The following is an 18,378-nucleotide window of genomic DNA, read 5'->3' on the forward strand; positions in this document are numbered from 1 at the left end:
TGAAAATTAATTGTTTGGTCCCCACAAGAATAGTAAAACAAAGTATGTGTGTGTGTGTGTGAGAGAGAGAGAGAGAGAGAGAGAGAGAGAGAGAGGGAGAGAGGGGAGGGGGGCAGTCCCCGCCCCTCCCGACACAGAGAGGTAAGTGGAGTAGATGTAGGCTTAATGTGCCTCTGGTTCCCTGGGTCCCAGTGCAGCAGTGCAGCAGTTCATGGTATAATACAGTCCTAAAACACTAAGGGGGCTTTGTGTTCCAACTTAAATGTGGAGCAACTGTAAACCCCTCTCCTCTCTCCATCTCCACAGTCCTCCCTCACTCCCTCTCTTCGCCCCTTCCGACCCCTCCCTCCAGGCTTTTTTCAGTCATTTCCTGCTTGGCCAAACTCTCTTTTATTTTCATTACTTTTTGTTGGAGTCTAATTTTATTGTGGGGTTATTACACTTGCAGCAATATATCAAATGTGTCCATTAAAACGATTTCTCATCTTGTTTACTTAATCAGACCCCCTATGATTGCCTTTGTGTTTTTAAACAAGGCTACTTAAAAGCTTTACTGACTGTCTTCAAGTTCTCCCTACACTAACTAAATCCTTGCTCAGTTAGGAAACATAACAAAAATTTGGTTGAATGGGGATTTTCACAATCTCTTGAAAGTGATTTTGTCATTTGTCTTTGGGGGTCTGTTTTGCAACAGTTTTCCTTTCAGAAAGATAATGTTGATGTGTTAAGCTTTTCAACATATCTACTGCATTGGAAAAGGCAGTGAAAAGTATGTTTTTGCAGACTATCTATAGTGATCAGACTATCTATAGTTGCCAGGAAGCGTCCAGACAGAATTTAAAATACTAAACAAACCCATATGACTCGCTCAAAGCAAAGGCTCTCAGTCTCTCTAAGAAACGCAGATGCTAATTGTCCCCTGCTCCTAACACCACCCTCACTGTGCTCCTTTGAAGACACCACTATGATTGTCCACTCCCCCTCTCTCTCCTTTCTGATATCAGACTGACTCTTCACTCCCTCATATTATGTCATTTCTGAGTTATATTCAAGTAGGGGAGAGTGTGGCCTCGCCTCTTCACTATACTGTAAACACATCGACACTAAGTGACAGCTGGGAGCTCATGCAACACATAGATACTTGTATCACCCTGACAGCAGTCATTCCCTCAGAAGTGGCTTCGAAAAACAAGCTCAATTCACATGACTCCTCCATGTTAAGCCTTCCACAACAAACAACAGATGAGGTGATACAAATAATAGGGAGAATAAAGGAAGGGATCTCAGTCGAAACACTAGTGGCATTACTCATTGTCCGACAGCCAAGGATACGCACTCTGAAAATGAGCCGTAGTCTAAGACAAATATTTTCTGAGAGCTGGCTTCAGGTGGGCTGACTCAGTCAGCAACTGTAGACCATACAGAAGAGAGGCAGTTAAAGCCTTGAGCTCTTGAGTTTCATATTTCTCATGCTACATACTCACAGACAAAGAAAGACTACAGATTTGTCCATTCTCCTAGGTCGGTTGAGAGAGACCTAGGAACCTCACATGCAGATCAAACACTGGGCAGCCCTACCATGGTGAAGCTACTGGATGTGAAAGGCATTCACAATATGACCAAAACATCAATACGTGTTGTGACACAAATCCTTTCCATACATTTTTTTTTATTTAACCAAGCAACACCAACATTGGATTTTGTTACAAAAGACGCCACAAGCTTAATGTCAGCACTAGTTCACTTCTGGGTCAGTCTCGTAAATCTGAGCATTGGCTGAGGAAGAGGAGCACTATGTGGAGGAGGGGGGGGGGTATCTGTATGGACTGCTTGTACCAGATATACAACTCTGTGTTCAATGTTCAATGAATCACTATGCAACTCCTTCAAGGTACTTGATTTGTGATTTTTTTGATAAAATATTAGTTTGAGGTGTGTGTGTGTGCGTGTGCATGAGAGAGAGACAGAGAGTGACAGACAGATGTAACCCAAACACACAAATATTAATCAAACACTTTTAAACAGGGCAGTAGTTCACTGATGTCTTGAAGAATCCACTTCTGCCTATTCTTTCTCCAACTCTTGCAGGAGCATTGCTTGCTCCCTCGCCTGTCAGAAAACCTCATAAGACCAGGGGCATGTGCCATTTGACACTACATGCTGCTGCTCCCAGGCATCAGACAGGCACAGTCTCTCATCGCCCGCAACCTATGGGTTCAGCTTTTCAAATAACAGTATCCATTTCACTCAACTATATGGGGAAAGTGTTTTGGATCCCATGACAGTTTGTTCATTAACCTCAACCCAATTAAACAAAGAAATACAACCAACAACTGGTGTTAATATACAATTGAAAATATTCTACTTTACTGAGAAATCAACCCCATAACAAAATATCATGGTCTGACTCGACCTGATAATTCCATAGTCATTTTCGAGTTGTGAAAAATTACTTTAAATATATCAAATCGATATGGAAGACTTCTAAAGAAGCCGTCAATCATTTTTGCGGAATGGACTATGCTCTCATAATACAGCATACAGAGAAGTGCACACTAGGTTTACGAAAGATGCTTTTAAAATAAGTTTAAAAATGAGAGTCCAGTACCTTTTTCTTGTCCCTGTCCAGGTTCACTATGGTTGCCTCTCGGGGTTTCCGATGTCTTTCTCCTGTTCTCCTTTAAGACGTGTCAGTTGCCTTGAAAAGTTATGTCTGTATTGAGCCGAGGATCGTAGATGAGTGGACCTCTCCTGCTCCCAGGGTCCCACTGCCACAGCAACGCAGTGGATGCCTGCTCGTTCGCTCGCTCTCACAGCTGCGTACTAGACCAGGAAGTGAAAATGTTAATGCTAGCGTCCGTACGCACGGAGGAGCTACACCAAAGATTTTTGGCTACAGAAAACAGAGGGGGGCCAATGTGATGTTTATAACACATCTACAACCAAACGTATGCAACAACATATAAAGACATTTTGTTCCAATTTACGTTTACAATATGATATTTCGATGACAAACTTCAACTATACATCATGCTTGCAAGAAAAGCGACTTCCATAATAACCTGGTAAGAGACGGGAGAGATCTGGTTCTTATGGGGATTCTAATCAAAATAAACGTTTTATCAACTACACTGTTATTTTTGAGAAGCCACATTCATTTTGTGAAAAACATTTCTATAATGTGTTGGATTTCCTACTTTCAGATTTTTCGAACTCACTTCTTCGTTTTCACTGGTGCAGTTTGCTATAGAACATTCGCAGATTAAACACTGCAGAAACTCCGATTAGCTAGATAAAAGGAGATGTTTTAATCGGAGTACTCATCAATTACGACTTTAGCCAAAATAGGCCTATAGCATTTACATGACTAATACCGGCATACACGTAAACCCAGAATGAGATTGCATTGTCAGGTCTGGTGTGGAGACTTTGCTGTAGTAGGTTCTATATGACCTAGTAGTACCAGTGGGTTATTTTATGATGACAGTGTAGTTACCTGAATAGTTAAAGGAGAAGTTCACTTTATTTGAACCAAATCTCTATTTTCAATGTACATTTATCTGCAATGTATATTCGATCTGCAATGTAATAAAACATGTGAAAAATATCTGAATTGTAAATGTATCTGCAATGTTATATTCCATTTTGCTGCAGAGCTCGTAGGGGAAACCGTTTGATTTGCACAGAATGGATCATAGCATTACGGATAAAGTCAGAGTGACACTAATTTCGTGTGTACAACATCTAAAGACCTGCATCACTATACTGGTTGCGTTGTTGTTTCTAAAAGGAAGTATTTGGGCGTTTTTAAAGCCTTTGTTCATATTTTTCTGTGCCCCTATAACTTCTGAACAAGTATGAAGAAGTAAGGCCTCCCGGGTGGTGCAGTGGTTAAGGGCGTTGTACTGCAGCGCCAGCTGTGCCATCAGAGTCCCTGGGTTCGCGCTCAGGCTCTGTTGTAACCGGCCGCGACCGGGAGGTCCGTGGGGCGACGCACAATTGGCCTAGCGTCGTCCGGGTTAGGGAGGGCTTGGTCGGTAGGGATGTCCTTGTCTCATCGCGCACCAGCGACTCCTGTGGCGGGCCGGGCACAGTGTGCGTTAACCAAGGTTGCCAGGTGCACGGTGTTTCCTCCGACACATTGGTGTGGCTGGCTTCCGGGTTGGATGCGCGCTGTTTTATCGGAGGACTTTCAACCTTCGTCTCTCCTGAGCCCGTACGGGAGTTGTAGCAATGAGACAAGATAGTAGCTACTACAACAATTGGATACCACGAAATTGGGGAGAAAAAGGGGTAAATTTCAACAACAAAAAAAACAAAACAAAAAAGCATGAAGAAGTATATCACTGGTAGGGTAAGTTTCTCAAAAACAATTAAGATCACAAATATCTAGGCACTTCTATAATAATGCCATTAACATCGGAAATAGAGATTTGGTTCAAATATAGTGAACGTCTCCTTTAATCCAGACCGCCCTCTGTAGTTGTTTTGGAGCATGGCCTTCTTCAAACTTTTTTTTGTAAGGTATGTTAGACAATGCATTGGCCCTGTTTTGAAATGTGACTAACAAGATACAGTGCATTCGGAAAGCATTCAGCCCCCTTTACATTATCCACATTTTCCCTCATCAATCTACACACAATACCATGTACTGACAAAGCGAAAATAAGGTTTTTAGCCATTTTTGCAAATTTATTAAAAATAATAAACAGAAATACCTTTTGCTATGAGACTCGAAATTGAGTTCAGGTGCATCCTGTTTCAATTGATCATCCTTGAGATGTTTCTACAACTTGAAACAACTTGAAAATGTGGTAAATTCAATTGACTGGACATGATGTGGAAAGGCACACACCTGTCTATATAAGGTCCCGCAGTTGACAGTGCATGTCAGAGCAATAACCAAGTCATGAGGTCGAAGGAATTTTAAAAATTGTATTTATTTATTTCACCTTTATTTAACCAGGTAGGTCAGTTGAGAACACCTTTATTTAACCAGGTAGGTCAGTTGAGAACACATTTATTTAACCAGGTAGGCCAGTTGAGAACACCTTTATTTAACCAGGTAGGCCAGTTGAGAACACCTTTATTTAACCAGGTAGGTCAGTTGAGAACACCTTTATTTAACCAGGTAGGCCAGTTGAGAACACCTTTATTTAACCAGGTAGGCCAGTTGAGAACACCTTTATTTAACCAGGTAGGCCAGTTGAGAACACCTTTATTTAACCAGGTAGGCCAGTTGAGAACACCTTTATTTAACCAGGTAGGCCAGTTGAGAACACCTTTATTTAACCAGGTAGGTCAGTTGAGAACACCTTTATTTAACCAGGTAGGCCAGTTGAGAACACCTTTATTTAACCAGGTAGGCCAGTTGAGAACACCTTTATTTAACCAGGTAGGCCAGTTGAGAACACCTTTATTTAACCAGGTAGGCCAGTTGAGAACACCTTTATTTAACCAGGTAGGTCAGTTGAGAACACCTTTATTTAACCAGGTAGGCCAGTTGAGAACACCTTTATTTAACCAGGTAGGTCAGTTGAGAACACCTTTATTTAACCAGGTAGGCCAGTTGAGAACACCTTTATTTAACCAGGTAGGCCAGTTGAGAACACCTTTATTTAACCAGGTAGGCCAGTTGAGAACACCTTTATTTAACCAGGTAGGCCAGTTGAGAACACCTTTATTTAACCAGGTAGGTCAGTTGAGAACACCTTTATTTAACCAGGTAGGCCAGTTGAGAACACCTTTATTTAACCAGGTAGGCCAGTTGAGAACACCTTTATTTAACCAGGTAGGCCAGTTGAGAACACCTTTATTTAACCAGGTAGGCCAGTTGAGAACACCTTTATTTAACCAGGTAGGTCAGTTGAGAACACCTTTATTTAACTAGGTAGGCCAGTTGAGAACACCTTTATTTAACTAGGTAGGCCAGTTGAGAACACCTTTATTTAACTAGGTAGGCCAGTTGAGAACACCTTTATTTAACCAGGTAGGCCAGTTGAGAACACCTTTATTTAACTAGGTAGGCCAGTTGAGAACAAGTTCTCCTTTACAACTGCTACCTGTCCAAGATAAAGCAAAGCAGTGCGACACAAACAACACAGAGTTACACATGGGATAAACAAACGTATAGTCAAAAACACAATAGAAAAATCTAAATACAGTGTGTGCAAATGTAGTAAGATTAGGAAGTAAGGCAAGAAATAGGCCATAGTGGCAAAGTAATTACAATTTAGCAATTAAACAATGGAGTGATGGATAGTGCAGAAGATTAATTTTGCTGAGCTCGAGCTGTTTTGCAAGGAGGAATGGGAAAAAATATCAGTCTCTCGATGTGCAAAACTGATAGAGACATACCCAAAGCGACTTACAGCTGTAATCGCAGCAAAAGGTGGTGCTACAAAGTATTAACTTAAGGGGGCTGAATAATTTTGCACGCCCAATTTTTCAGTTTTTGATTTGTTAAAAAAGTTTGAAATATCCAATAAATGTCGTTCCACTTCATGATTGTGTCCCACTTGTTGTTGATTCTTCACAAAAAAATACAGTTTTATATCTTTATGTTTGAAGCCTGAAATGTGGCAAAAGGTCGCAAAGTTCAAGGGGGCCGAATACTTTCGCAAGGCACTGTATACCTGCTACAGGTGGGTGCTGCTATGTTGAACAGTGAGCTGAGATATAGATGGCCTGGAGCCAGTGGGTTTGGCGACGAATATGAAGCGAGGGCCAGCCAACGAGACCATACAGGTCGCAGTGGTGGGGCTTTGGTGACAAAATGGATGGCACTGTGATAGACTACATCGAATTTGCTGAGTAGAGTGTTAAAGGCTATTTTGTAAATGACATCGCCGAAGTCAATGATCGGTAGGACTGTCAGTTTTACGAGGGTATGTTTGGCAGCATGAGTGAAGGGTGCTTTGTTGTGGAATAGGAAGCCGATTCTAGAACACTTTTGGGATTGGAGATTCTTAATGTGAGTCTGGAAGGAGAGTTTACAGTCTAACCAGACACCTAGGTATTTGTGGTTGTCCACATATTCTAGGTCAGAACCGTCCAGTGTAGTGATGCTAGATGGGCAGGTGGGTGGGGCAGCGATCGGTTGAAGAGCATGCATTTAGTTTTACTTGCATTTAAGAGCAGTTGGAGGCCACGGAAGGAGTGTTGTATGGCATTGAAGCTCGTCTGGAGGTTTGTTAACACAGTGTCCAAAGAAGGGCCAGAGGTATACAGAATGGTGTCGTCTGCGTAGTGGTGGATCAGAGAATCACCAGCAGTAGAGCTCCAAGAGCTTCAAGAAAGGATTGTCTCGGGGCACAGATCTGGGGAAGGGTAGCAAAACATTTCGGCTGCATTGAAGATCCCCAAGAACACAGTGGCCTCCATCATTCTTAAATGGAAGACGTTTGGACACCTAAAGGACTCTCAGACCATGAGAAACAAGATTCTGTGGTCTGATGAAACCAAGATTGAACTCTTTGGCCTAAATGCCAAGCATCACGTCTGGAGGAAACCTGGCACCAACCCTATGGTGAAGAATGGTAGCATCATGTTGTGGGGATGTTTTTCATCAGCAGGGACTGGGAGACTAGTCAGGATCGAGGGAAAGATGAACGGCGCAAAGTACAGAGAGATCCTTGATGAAAACCTGCTCAGGACCTTAGAATGGGGTGAAGGTTCACTTACCAACAGGACAACGACACCAAGCACACAGCCAAGACAATGCAGGAGTGGCTTCGAGACAAGTCTCTGAATGATCTTGAGTGGCCCAGCGAGAGCCAGGACTTGAACCTGATCGAAAATCTCTGGAGAGAGACCTGAAAATAGCAGTGACGCTCCCCATCCAACCTGACAGAGCTGGAGAGGATCTGCAGAGAAGAATGGGATAAACTCCCCAAATACAAATGTGTCAAGCTTGCAGCGTCGTACCCAAGAAGACTCAAGGCTGTAATCGCTGCCAAAGGTGCTTCAACAAAGTACTGAGTAAAGGGTCTGAATCCTTATGTAAATGTGATATTTCACTTTTAAAAAATATATAAATTAGCAAAAATGTCTAAACCTATTTTTGCTTCATCATTATGGGGTATTGTGTGTAGATTGGTGAGTGAAAAAACAAATGAATCAATTTTAGAATACGGCTGTAACGTTAACAAAATGTGGAAAAAGTTAAGGGGTCTGAATACTTTGCGAATGCACTGTATTTGAAGGTTCCATCTAACCATTAAAACCTCCGTCATAGACTCACTGCTGGAGGGTCGTGGTGGCAGGCTACAGGTGGAGACAGAAGATTGGGGCTGCTGTTTCAGATGGCTGTATAGAGAACTGCTGTCACTTCATGTAGCTGAGGTAAGGAAGTAGGTTAGTTTCTCTGTGAAGATTCCAGACTGTATCGATCAACCGACATAGTTTTCCTGCACCCTCACATGATCGCTGATGCCTCTGCTCTGTCACCAGGCTCAGCTACTCTCTCTCTGAGGCCAACCTGTCTAGCGCTGACTTCTCTTCCCTTGGTTCCAGTTAAATAGTTTATGGTGAGTGCATCTTAAGTCAGTCCTGTGTTTTTATATACTTATTGGCAATAGAGTAAATAGGATTATATATTTTAAATCTTTATATAACAAGGCTATTGTCTTTCGGAGATGGAAAAATCTTAAGTTGAAATGCTATTACTTTAATCTACTTTGAAGTATACTAATACAATATTTTAGACTGAATTTATATCAATGATATATATAAATAGACTATAGACTGTTCTGGAAGTGTGTGTTCACTTGTAACCAGTGCCTTGAACACATGTAAGTGTTAAAACGTTTCTATTAGCAGAGTTTATGCTGTAACAAATGCAAAATGTGTTCACCACAGTGTGGCAAAGACATTCTAGCTGTGGCTTCAAAAGTAGAGATTATATTTATAAATAGTTCTTTTCATTGTGTATATGAATAGAAAGCCAAAAGGGGATACGGTTTTCAAGTGGACACACCCAAGGGTTCTATGTGTGTTGTTTATTGCTTGTAACTTTCTTTTTGAATTATAGATTCTATTTTGAGACTCGTTGGCACGTGTAATCAGATAATTATTACAAAATAGATTACCAATACTGTGCTTTGTATGAAAATAAGGTGCTGTCTTTTTCTATTATTTTTAAGAGACTCATTCTCATCTAGATGACAGACCAACCTTCTGTGACATTTACGGACCTACTGTAATCCAGTTCAACCAATGCAATGGAATATCTATGAAATACAACATGATTTGCCTGTCGAGATAGGTCCCTGGCTTAAACATGACTGGCTAAACTAGTGTCCTGAGGATCTGAGGACTTCTGGGCCCATGTGTAGCTCAACTCTTTATAGAGATGCCACAACCCAGATCACTGAGACTGATGTGTTGGCGTTCCAGGGAAAGAGTTAGGGCTTACAAATACTTCATTATACTCTTAGGTTTGGTCTTAAGCTCGACTGGCTAAATATAGTTGGATGAGGGGCCACTGTCCGAAACCCAACAAGGCAACAGTAAGCACTATGCGGGTTACATGTTCATAAAACAAAAGCAGGAAACGAAATTCAAAAAGCTTGATTTGAAATCGACAATAATCTTCTACGTAGGCCCATCGGAAAAATACGCTGCATTGGAGTCTCTTCGATTTTCCATTGACGTAAGCAATTTATAAGGTAGCAGTCTGGCCCACTGACTTCATTTGTACATTAACCTCCCATCATTTTAATGCAGACCTACGCTTGATGTTTGTAGGCCTATTTGTGCGGTTGTTTCTACAAAACACTGCAGGCGTTATTAAGCAACATGGTGTGGTTTATCTGTTCTAGAGGCCTAGAATGATAACAACATAAAGAATTGCTGCAATGAACACGTATATATTTGGACATGTTTTGATAAGCCTAACTTATTAGATGTTCGCCTGATTTAAAAAATGTTGCTAAGTGCATAGGAGCCAAAGTAATGTAATGATTTAGGAATGTTTTTGTTAGAGTAACTTACAAAACCGATACCCCTCCTGATATATAAAGTGTATTTTGTATCATCAATTGAATCCAATTCAAAGACAAATAATAACCCACACTTTGTTTGGTCTTACTATGATTATATGAAATACAAGGCAAATATTCATTATTATTGTTACAGTTCATGGCCATGAGCCAATGAACTAATTTAGCAACCCTGAGTCAACTGTTAATAGTTGATGAATGTCATGTTTTATAGCTAAACCGAAGACGCTCCGTGTTATCCTCTGTGCCGCAGTGGGTAGGGCATTCCGTCTGTAGAGCTCAAAGCCACTTGTACCTGCATGGGAAAAGCTGTGCGTCAGAACACAGAAGGGTTTCTGATCTGCTATCTCCCTGCTCTTTAAAGCTACAGCCTTCAGCCTGCCGAGGCTGGTACTGTATGCCCTGTACTGGCTCAGCTGTTAACCACAACCAACCTCCAGGCAAAACACAGAGAGTATAGACCTACAGCTGTTTTCTATGTGGTCCTAATGTCTGTTCTGAGGTGGAAGGAAAGCAAGATGAGGGAAGAGAATTGGTGTGTTCAAAAGCAAACAGCATATTTATGCTCCAATTATTAAGTAGTGGTGAGACCTTTATGGTTTTGTTTGTGTTCACTCATAAATTCAGGAAACTAGAAAATAAAATGTGGACATTTCCTAGTCAACAACTCTCTTGTTGACAGTACGTCTTATTCTATGACAGATTGGTTTTTATGTTTAACATCTTTCAATTTTCATGGTAACTGACTTTTATGGTTACTCTCAAGTACTTTATTCTGTCATTCAGGGTTTTAGCTGTTAAATTCAGCTCATATAATACCAGGATAAAAAAGACAGGAAATAAAACTAAACACTAGTCAGTTCAGTTTGAGCCATTCACAACATGTAAAGGCCACTGTCCTTTAACCCGTGTGGTGAGGGGGGTGGTTTGAAGTTCTCAGGCCATGGTGGAGTCTATGTGCGTTGTGGCTCATTGCGGCTCTCTGTGGCTCTGTCTGTGTGTCCGCCGTGGATGTGGGCAGTCTGACACAGGTACGCCCAGGAAACTGTGGTTGAATCACACTACACTTTTAAGCATAGACACAAGCTTCAGGTGATAGTCCTTACATTCTCCCCTTTTGACATACCACCACCTCAGAGAATCATTTCACCAAGCACAAGACTTCAGATCTCTGAAACAAAAATCAAATATTGGCCCTGAAGAGTTCCCATAAGGAGCTAGTAGTAATTGTGTATCATGTAATTAACTGAAGTTTAATTTTGGCAGGTCATTTCACTGCAAACCAAACCAAGGAAAACCACCCTAACCTATGACTCACACCAACAGATTGGAAAACATGTTTAGCTAAACGCTTTCTTTTTCCAAAATGGGGGTGTCAATTGAAAAGAAAAAGGGGAAGTTATATGACGACCGCAAATAGAAAACTACATCAAAGTATCACTATGTTAACTGATTCAATGCCCATCTTTATTTTGTCTACCAAGCTCCTTTTTGTAAGTGTGTGTGATATGGTATCATGGTATCCATGTTTTGAAAGTTATCATGATACTCATTCGTGTATTTCCCAGCAACAGGCTTTTCTCGCTTGTTATCAAATAAAGCTAGCTCACAGTAGAACAGACACAACATGCTGTGATGCTAACCTGTAGTCTACACTTGGTTTATTTGACATTTCCTGATAGTCAGTTAAAAGCACAAGTTGGGGGCTTTACATCTGTTTCTTTTTTTATTTTCATTTATCTAAAAAAAATATGTTCCCTTGATTTTCATTGAAATTAGTCACTACTGTGTTGAAAAGTTTTGGAAACAGCAGCACCTGCTCAACGGAAGAGTGTGAAACTAAAGAGAGGTTGGAGAAGGAGGATGGGGGCGGTTGTCAACTTCCTGTTGTGGCTGTGCTTAACACCAGTCTGTGCCGGTGCAGAGAAACACACACTCCCTATCTCAAATACTGCACACTGAACAGCCCAACCACACAAATACCTAATCTGGGTCCATAAGATGGAGGCTCAATGTGAGTTATGATAAAGGCTGAAGACTGTACCTCATCAACAACCTCAATTAGAAAAACACATATCCTGTAGTAATTTGAATATTGTTTTTTAAAATAGTGGTCATCCATGATTATTTTCCTTTCTCCTTATATAGATCTTTAACCAGGAGCCTCCAGCCATCTCCAACCCTTTTAAGTGAGGAGTCTTCCCTCGTACTGCCTGAGGAGACGCAGACATGGCGACAGACCCTGCGGCAGAGCTGCCTTTCTTCTACGGCAGCATCAGTCGTTCGGAGGCTGAGGAGCACCTGAAGCTGGCAGGCATGGCCGACGGGCTGTTCCTGCTGCGCCAGTGTTTGCGGAGCCTGGGCGGCTACGTGGTCTCTCTGGTGTGGAACGTGGAGTTCCACCACTACTCTGTGGAGAAACAGCTCAACAGCACCTACTGTATTGCAGGTGGAAAGCCCCACTGTGGTCCAGCGGAGCTCTGTGAGTTTTACAGTAATGATTCAGATGGCCTGGTGTGCACCCTGAGGAAGCCCTGTCTGCGCTCCCCAGACAACCCCATCAGAGCAGGCGTCTTTGATAACCTGAGGGACAACATGCTGAGGGAGTATGTACGACAGACCTGGAACCTGGAGGTGAGGGTTGGCTAAATTACACTTGAGTAATTTCACAGACGCTGTTAACCAGAGCGACTATCACAGGATGAGAGGCAGCCGGGCCTGAAGTCACATAAACACTGTCTCTGTTATAGTTTCCTGTCTGACTTTGTATCTGTGTTCAGGGGGAGGCCATGGAGCAGGCTATCATCAGCCAGGCTCCACAGCTGGAGAAGCTGATCGCCACAACCGCCCATGAGAGGATGCCCTGGTACCACAGCAAGATACCTCGCCAGGAAGGGGAGAGGCGGCTCTACTCCGGGGCACAGCCAGATGGAAAGTTCCTGTGAGTCATGAAATGCATTTTAGTCAAACACTACACAAAGGTTCTAAAAACACCCACAACATAATTTGATTTGAGTTTTTATTAATCAGAGTCAGAGACAGGGAAGAGTCTGGAACCTTTGCCCTGTCTTTGATGTACGGAAAAACGACCTACCATTACCAGATCCTACATGACAAATCAGGGAAGTACTCCATGCCAGAGGGAACCAAATTTGACACTGTGTGGCAGGTAGGCTGTTCTCTCTTCTCCAATAAATGAGTCCAAGTTTATTATGTCTGCTACCTAATGTTTAAGACAAAGAGAGTTATCTTTCCCTGCCACTCTCCCTCCCTTCTGCAGCTGGTTGAGTATCTGAAGATGAAACCTGATGGGCTAGTGACAGTTCTGAGGGAACCGTGTGTGAACCGCAACAATGCCAAACGTACTTAACTAACATTTTGTTCACAATTATCAAATTCTTCTTATTGTTTCACTTAACTTTGTCCCTCATGCCATTGAATTAATTTTCTTATTTCTCAAATCCATTTTCAGAGACTCCTGTTGTGCCCTCGGGGGTGAGTATCAAGAACATTCTCCATGGTAGATACTCTCTTTCCAATGTATTTATTGAGGCATCTGCTAAATGGCTTATTATTATTATTATTATATTACTATTAAATACAGTACATTTCTTTCAGAGGCGGCCCAGAACAAATGGATACACACCGCCACCTGGAGGTAGGTCAATAACATTACAACAGACACACATGGTTTTTCTACCAAAACCCACACATACACAAATCACTAAATGCGTCTTTTTTATATATATATATGATTTTTTTTTACCCCTTTTTCTCCCCAATTTCGTGGTATCCAATTGTTTTTAGTAGCTACTATCTTGTCTTCATTGAGAGACGAAGGTTGAAAGTCATGCGTCCTCCGATACACAACCCAACCAAGGTCTTTAAGACATTTCCCTGTGGTTTGTCCCTTTCTTACAGTACCTCTGGGGGGCTCCAAGGAAATCAAGACCCCCCCCCCCACAGACCGTCCGATGTTGCCCATGGACTGCAGTGAATTTGTCAACCCTTACCATGACCCCAATGACCTGAAGAAGTTCTTCATCAATAGGGATCAGCTGATGATTGACGAGGTGGAGCTCGGCTCGGGAAACTTTGGCTGTGTCAAGAAAGGAGTCTTCAAAACAAATAAGTGAGAGGGGGGTTGACCTGCTTTTTGGATGAATCAAACCAGAACATCAGATCCTGAGTTTAGAACCTATAACGTCAGCCTAGAGCCATTTATAACAATTGATAACTACCTTTTAGGTCAGAGGTTTCTCATTATTTTTACTGACAAAATTAGCTGATCAGGAAAAAATCTGGACCCCAGTTATAGGTTATAATTAGGAAAAACATGGGGCCCTATTCATAACACCAATAATTCCTGTGTGGTTCCAGGGGCCACACTGATGTGGCCATCAAGGTGCTGAAGAGTGAGAATGAGAAGCTGGTGAAAGATGAGATGATGAGGGAGGCGGAGATCATGCACCAGCTGAGTAACCCTTACATCGTCCGCATGCTGGGACTCTGCCAGGCTGAGTGCCTGATGCTGGTGATGGAGATGGCTTCTGTTGGGCCACTCAACAAGTTCCTCTCCACCAATAAGTAAAGTCAATTATTTCACACGTGTAGTACAATATATACAGTTTCATAAGGCATGTTATTCTCTTAGTGGTGACATTGATCATAGAGAGTTATGGAAATTCCATTAATGATAGCACTACTAATACTCAAACAATGCCATGACATACTGTAATTTCTCAAAAGGTTTATTTGAGTTCCCTGTCTGTCCTTCTACCTCTCAGGGATAAGGTCACAGTGGAGAACATTGTGGGTTTGATGCACCAGGTGTCTATGGGAATGAAGTACCTGGAGGAGAAGAACTTTGTGCACAGAGACCTGGCAGCTCGCAACGTCCTGCTGGTCAACCAACAGTTTGCCAAGATCAGTGACTTTGGTCTGTCCAAGGCTTTGGGTGCTGATGACAACTATTACAAGGTAGGAGTCTCTTGCACGTGTCATGTGCTATAATCTTGGTCTGTTTTATATAGTCAGTTCTTAAAACATTATTCATGTGGTGTGTGTGTGTGTGTGTGTGTGTGTGTGTGTGTGTGTGTGTGTGTGTGTGCGTGCGTGCGTGCGTGCGTGCGTGCGTGCGTGCGTGCGTGTGTGCATGGGTACATAGGCACGTACAGCAGGAAAATGGCCGCTGAAGTGGTATGCTCCAGAATGCATGAACTTCCACAAGTTCTCCAGCAAGAGTGATGTCTGGAGCTTTGGTGTCACCATGTGGGAAGCCTTTTCTTACGGAGGAAAACCATACAAGGTACAATATGTACAGCACCTGCAAGACATATAACCACAATATAGTTAAATGTTTATACTGTATTATAAACTGGGTAGTTCGAGCCTTGAATGCTGATTGGCTGAAATCCGTGGTATATCAGACCGCATACCACGGGTATGACAAAACATTTCTTTATACTGGTCTAATTACATTTGTTACCAGTTTATAATAGCAATAAGGCACCTCTGGGTTTGTGGTATATGACCAATATAGCACTGCTAAGGGCTGTATCCAGGCACTCCGTGTTATGTCATGCATAAGAACAGCCCTTGGCCATATACCTCATCCCCTCGTGCCTTATTGCTTAAATAACAACCTCCAACACAGTGCTGTCTAGATTAACTTAATCTGTGTCTTCACCAAATATGATCAGAAAATGAAAGGTCCGGAGGTGATCAGTTTCATTGCCAGTGGGAGCCGGATGGAATGTCCATCTGGATGTCCAGATAGAATGTATGCACTGATGAAGGACTGCTGGACATACAAGTAAGTGAGAAACTAGAGACCTATTCATTTTCACACCACATGGGAAGTAGGCTACTAGGCCACACCGCTGCCCATTTAAAAGTAGATGCATCTAAAGTGTCTGACCTTTCTCTTCTCAGACACGAGGACCGGCCAGGCTTTGTGAAGGTGGAGGAGTGCATGCGAGTCTTTTATTACTCCATATCCAACAAAACTCCTCCTGAGGTGACCGCAGACGCTGCTGAGCCTCTCAAGTAGACCAGAGACAACAGACACTCTGTCCCCCCGCCACACAATGCATTCTTTGAGATAGACAAAGAGATTCTTATGAACTAGTCTGGGCACTAGCTGACAGCTTCAGCAACAGGCAGCTACAGTAAACAGCTAAACAAGCCTTATTGACACAAATGTGAGTTTGTAATTAAAGTCATTCTTGTGAGGATGCTCCTCTTCTGAAAGGTAGCTCAAGACTCCATCATCCGAGGTTTGGAATAGTTTGAAAGATATGCTTCACGAAGAATTGTGCATGGTAAAATTACAATTTGAAAGTGTAATGATTCCTTGGTCAAATGTGAATTATATTGAAGTGCTTCAGCTCTGTATACATTCCTTTAAATGTCACGATTAAAAAATGTCACAGAATATGGTGTATCTATATCAAGTAATTGTGAAAAGAATCTGTGAATGAATTATGAAAAGTAAAAAGGCCAGAAACATCGGCTCAAACGGGCAACCTGCAGTTGCTACAGTACATCCATTTCTGCACTTATAACCCTTTGATTCTTGAAGGATATATCTTATAAATTAATGATATATACCCTTTGATTCTTGAAGAATATATCTTGTAAATTAATGATATATACCCTTTGATTCTTGAAGAATATATCTTGTAAATTAATGATATATACCCTTTGATTCTTGAAGAATATATCTTGTAAATTAATGATATATACCCTTTGATTCTTGAAGAATATATCCTCATGAGCTTAGCTCAACTGTCGTACCCCATCAGATCCAAAATAAAAGTTTGTTTTACTCCAATGTTTGTAAACAAAGTAAATGTAAACAAACACTATATAGCCTCAAAACATGATTAAAACTATACTGAACAACAATATAAATGCAACACACAATAGTTTCAAAGATTTTACACAGTTGCAGTTCATACAGTGCCATGCGAAAGTATTCGGCCCCCTTTTGCCACATTTCAGGTTTCAAACATAAAGATATAAAACTGTATTTTTTTGTGAAGAATCAACAACAAGAGGGACACAATCATGAAGTGGAACGACATTTATTGGATATTTCAAACTTTTTTAACAAATCAAAAACTGAAAAATTGGGCGTGCAAAATTATTTGTGCGTGATAAATTATTAAATAATTATATGCGGAAACTTAACCATTAGGGATGAGAGGTTATGTAACATGGATAAGGAGTAATTAAAAATATTAAACATAAGTTAGGTTAGACTGGGAGAGAGAGGAATGTGTGTGTATGCCTAAGAAAACACCTAGAAACAATTAAACTATGGTTGAACCGACCCGGCTCTAACTCTGAGAATGTTAGATAGGACAGTGAGTTCCCCTCCAGTTTTCCTTTATCTGGGGGGGACTGGAACTGTCAGCTGGGTAGTGATAAACTGTGGTGGGAATTTGGGAGAAGAAGATATCTCTCCTAATGTTAGTGTGCATGTGTGTGTGTAGGTTAGAATAATGTTATAGAAGGAATATCTTTGTATATGAACAGCAGAGCTCTCGTGAATAAACTTTGATTTGACTAATTGTGAGCTGGGAATTCTGTCTGTTTCATTTAAACCAGAACTTTACACACTCTGGGTTGCAGACCGATGAGAATACTTGAAAATTCTATATCAACTTCCACAAGTCTGGTTCATCCTTGGGAGCAATTTCTAAACGCCTGAAGGTACCACGTTCATCTGTACAAACAATAGTATAAACACCATGGGACCACGCAGCCATCACACCGCTCAGGAAGGAGAAGCGTTTTGTCTCCTAGAGATTAATTTACTTTGGTACGAAAAGTGCAAATGAATCCCAGAACAACAGCAAAGGAACTTGTGAAGATGCTGGAGGAAACAGGTACAAAGTATCTATATCCACAGTAAAACAAGTCTTTTTTTGCCATAACCTGAAAGACCACTCAGCAAGGAAGAAGCCACTGCTCCAAAACCGCAATAAAAAAGCCAGACTATGGTTTGCAACTGCACATGGGGACAAAGATCATACTTGTTTGGAGAAAATTACCATCGTTATGTTTGGAGGAAAAAGGGGGAGGCTTGCAAGCCGAAGAACACCATCCAAACCGTGAAGCACAGGGGTGGCAGCATCATGTTGTGGGGGTGCTTTGCTGCAGGAGGGACTGGTACTGTCATGTATTGTCATATTATGTCTTGTTCCTGTTCTTTCTCTTCACTCCGTCTCCCTCTGCTGGTCGTATTAGGTTACCTTCTCTTCCTCTCCTTCCCCCAGCTGTTCCTCATCTTCTCTAACTATCTTGTTCACCCTTTTCCCACCTGTTCCCTTTTTTCCCTCTGATTAGGTCTCTATTTCTCTCTCTGTTC

General features: G+C 41.7%; 2 protein-coding genes across 4 annotated transcripts in view; one reads left to right on the forward strand and one right to left on the reverse strand.

The window, feature by feature from the left end:
• Positions 1–2,815, reverse strand: part of LOC124037724 (A disintegrin and metalloproteinase with thrombospondin motifs 10-like) — a 69,374-nt gene extending 66,559 nt beyond the window's left edge. For both annotated transcript variants that reach the window (XM_046352717.1, XM_046352716.1), the window contains exon 1: positions 2,609–2,815. The gene's annotated coding sequence lies outside the window, so the exon portion shown is untranslated. The remainder of the gene's footprint in view (positions 1–2,608) is intronic.
• A 130-nt stretch (positions 2,816–2,945) lies between these two features.
• Positions 2,946–16,707, forward strand: LOC124037725 (tyrosine-protein kinase ZAP-70-like). 2 transcript variants are annotated; one of them, XM_046352719.1, is made up of 15 exons: positions 2,946–3,065; positions 8,237–8,343; positions 8,452–8,528; positions 12,150–12,635; positions 12,782–12,942; positions 13,032–13,170; positions 13,282–13,363; positions 13,474–13,496; positions 13,620–13,659; positions 13,923–14,133; positions 14,382–14,588; positions 14,789–14,981; positions 15,169–15,309; positions 15,704–15,816; positions 15,936–16,707. In XM_046352719.1, exons 4-15 carry the CDS (start codon positions 12,231–12,233, stop codon positions 16,051–16,053), a joined length of 1,833 nt encoding a protein of 610 aa, XP_046208675.1. In that variant the 5' UTR covers positions 2,946–3,065; positions 8,237–8,343; positions 8,452–8,528; positions 12,150–12,230; the 3' UTR covers positions 16,054–16,707. The 2 variants fall into 2 exon arrangements, with proteins under 2 accessions (XP_046208675.1, XP_046208676.1); XM_046352720.1 differs by lacking the exons at positions 2,946–3,065; positions 8,237–8,343; positions 8,452–8,528 and adding an exon at positions 11,891–12,015.
• Positions 16,708–18,378: the final 1,671 nt, after the last annotated feature.

The sequence above is a fragment of the Oncorhynchus gorbuscha genome, linkage group LG06 (genome assembly GCF_021184085.1).
Source record: "Oncorhynchus gorbuscha isolate QuinsamMale2020 ecotype Even-year linkage group LG06, OgorEven_v1.0, whole genome shotgun sequence".
NCBI lineage: Eukaryota > Metazoa > Chordata > Actinopteri > Salmoniformes > Salmonidae > Oncorhynchus > Oncorhynchus gorbuscha.

What these genes read in the sequence shown, in the direction of transcription:
- LOC124037725 (XM_046352719.1), top strand. Translation starts at nt 12,231, where the DNA reads ATGGCGACAGACCCTGCGGCAGAGCTGCCTTTCTTCTACGGCAGCATC. An exon ending in GACAGACCTGGAACCTGGAG is followed by an intron (nt 12,636 to 12,781) that starts GTGAGGGTTGGC and finishes ATCTGTGTTCAG; the next exon opens with GGGGAGGCCATGGAGCAGGC. An exon ending in CTGATGACAACTATTACAAG is followed by an intron (nt 14,982 to 15,168) that starts GTAGGAGTCTCT and finishes ATGGGTACATAG; the next exon opens with GCACGTACAGCAGGAAAATG.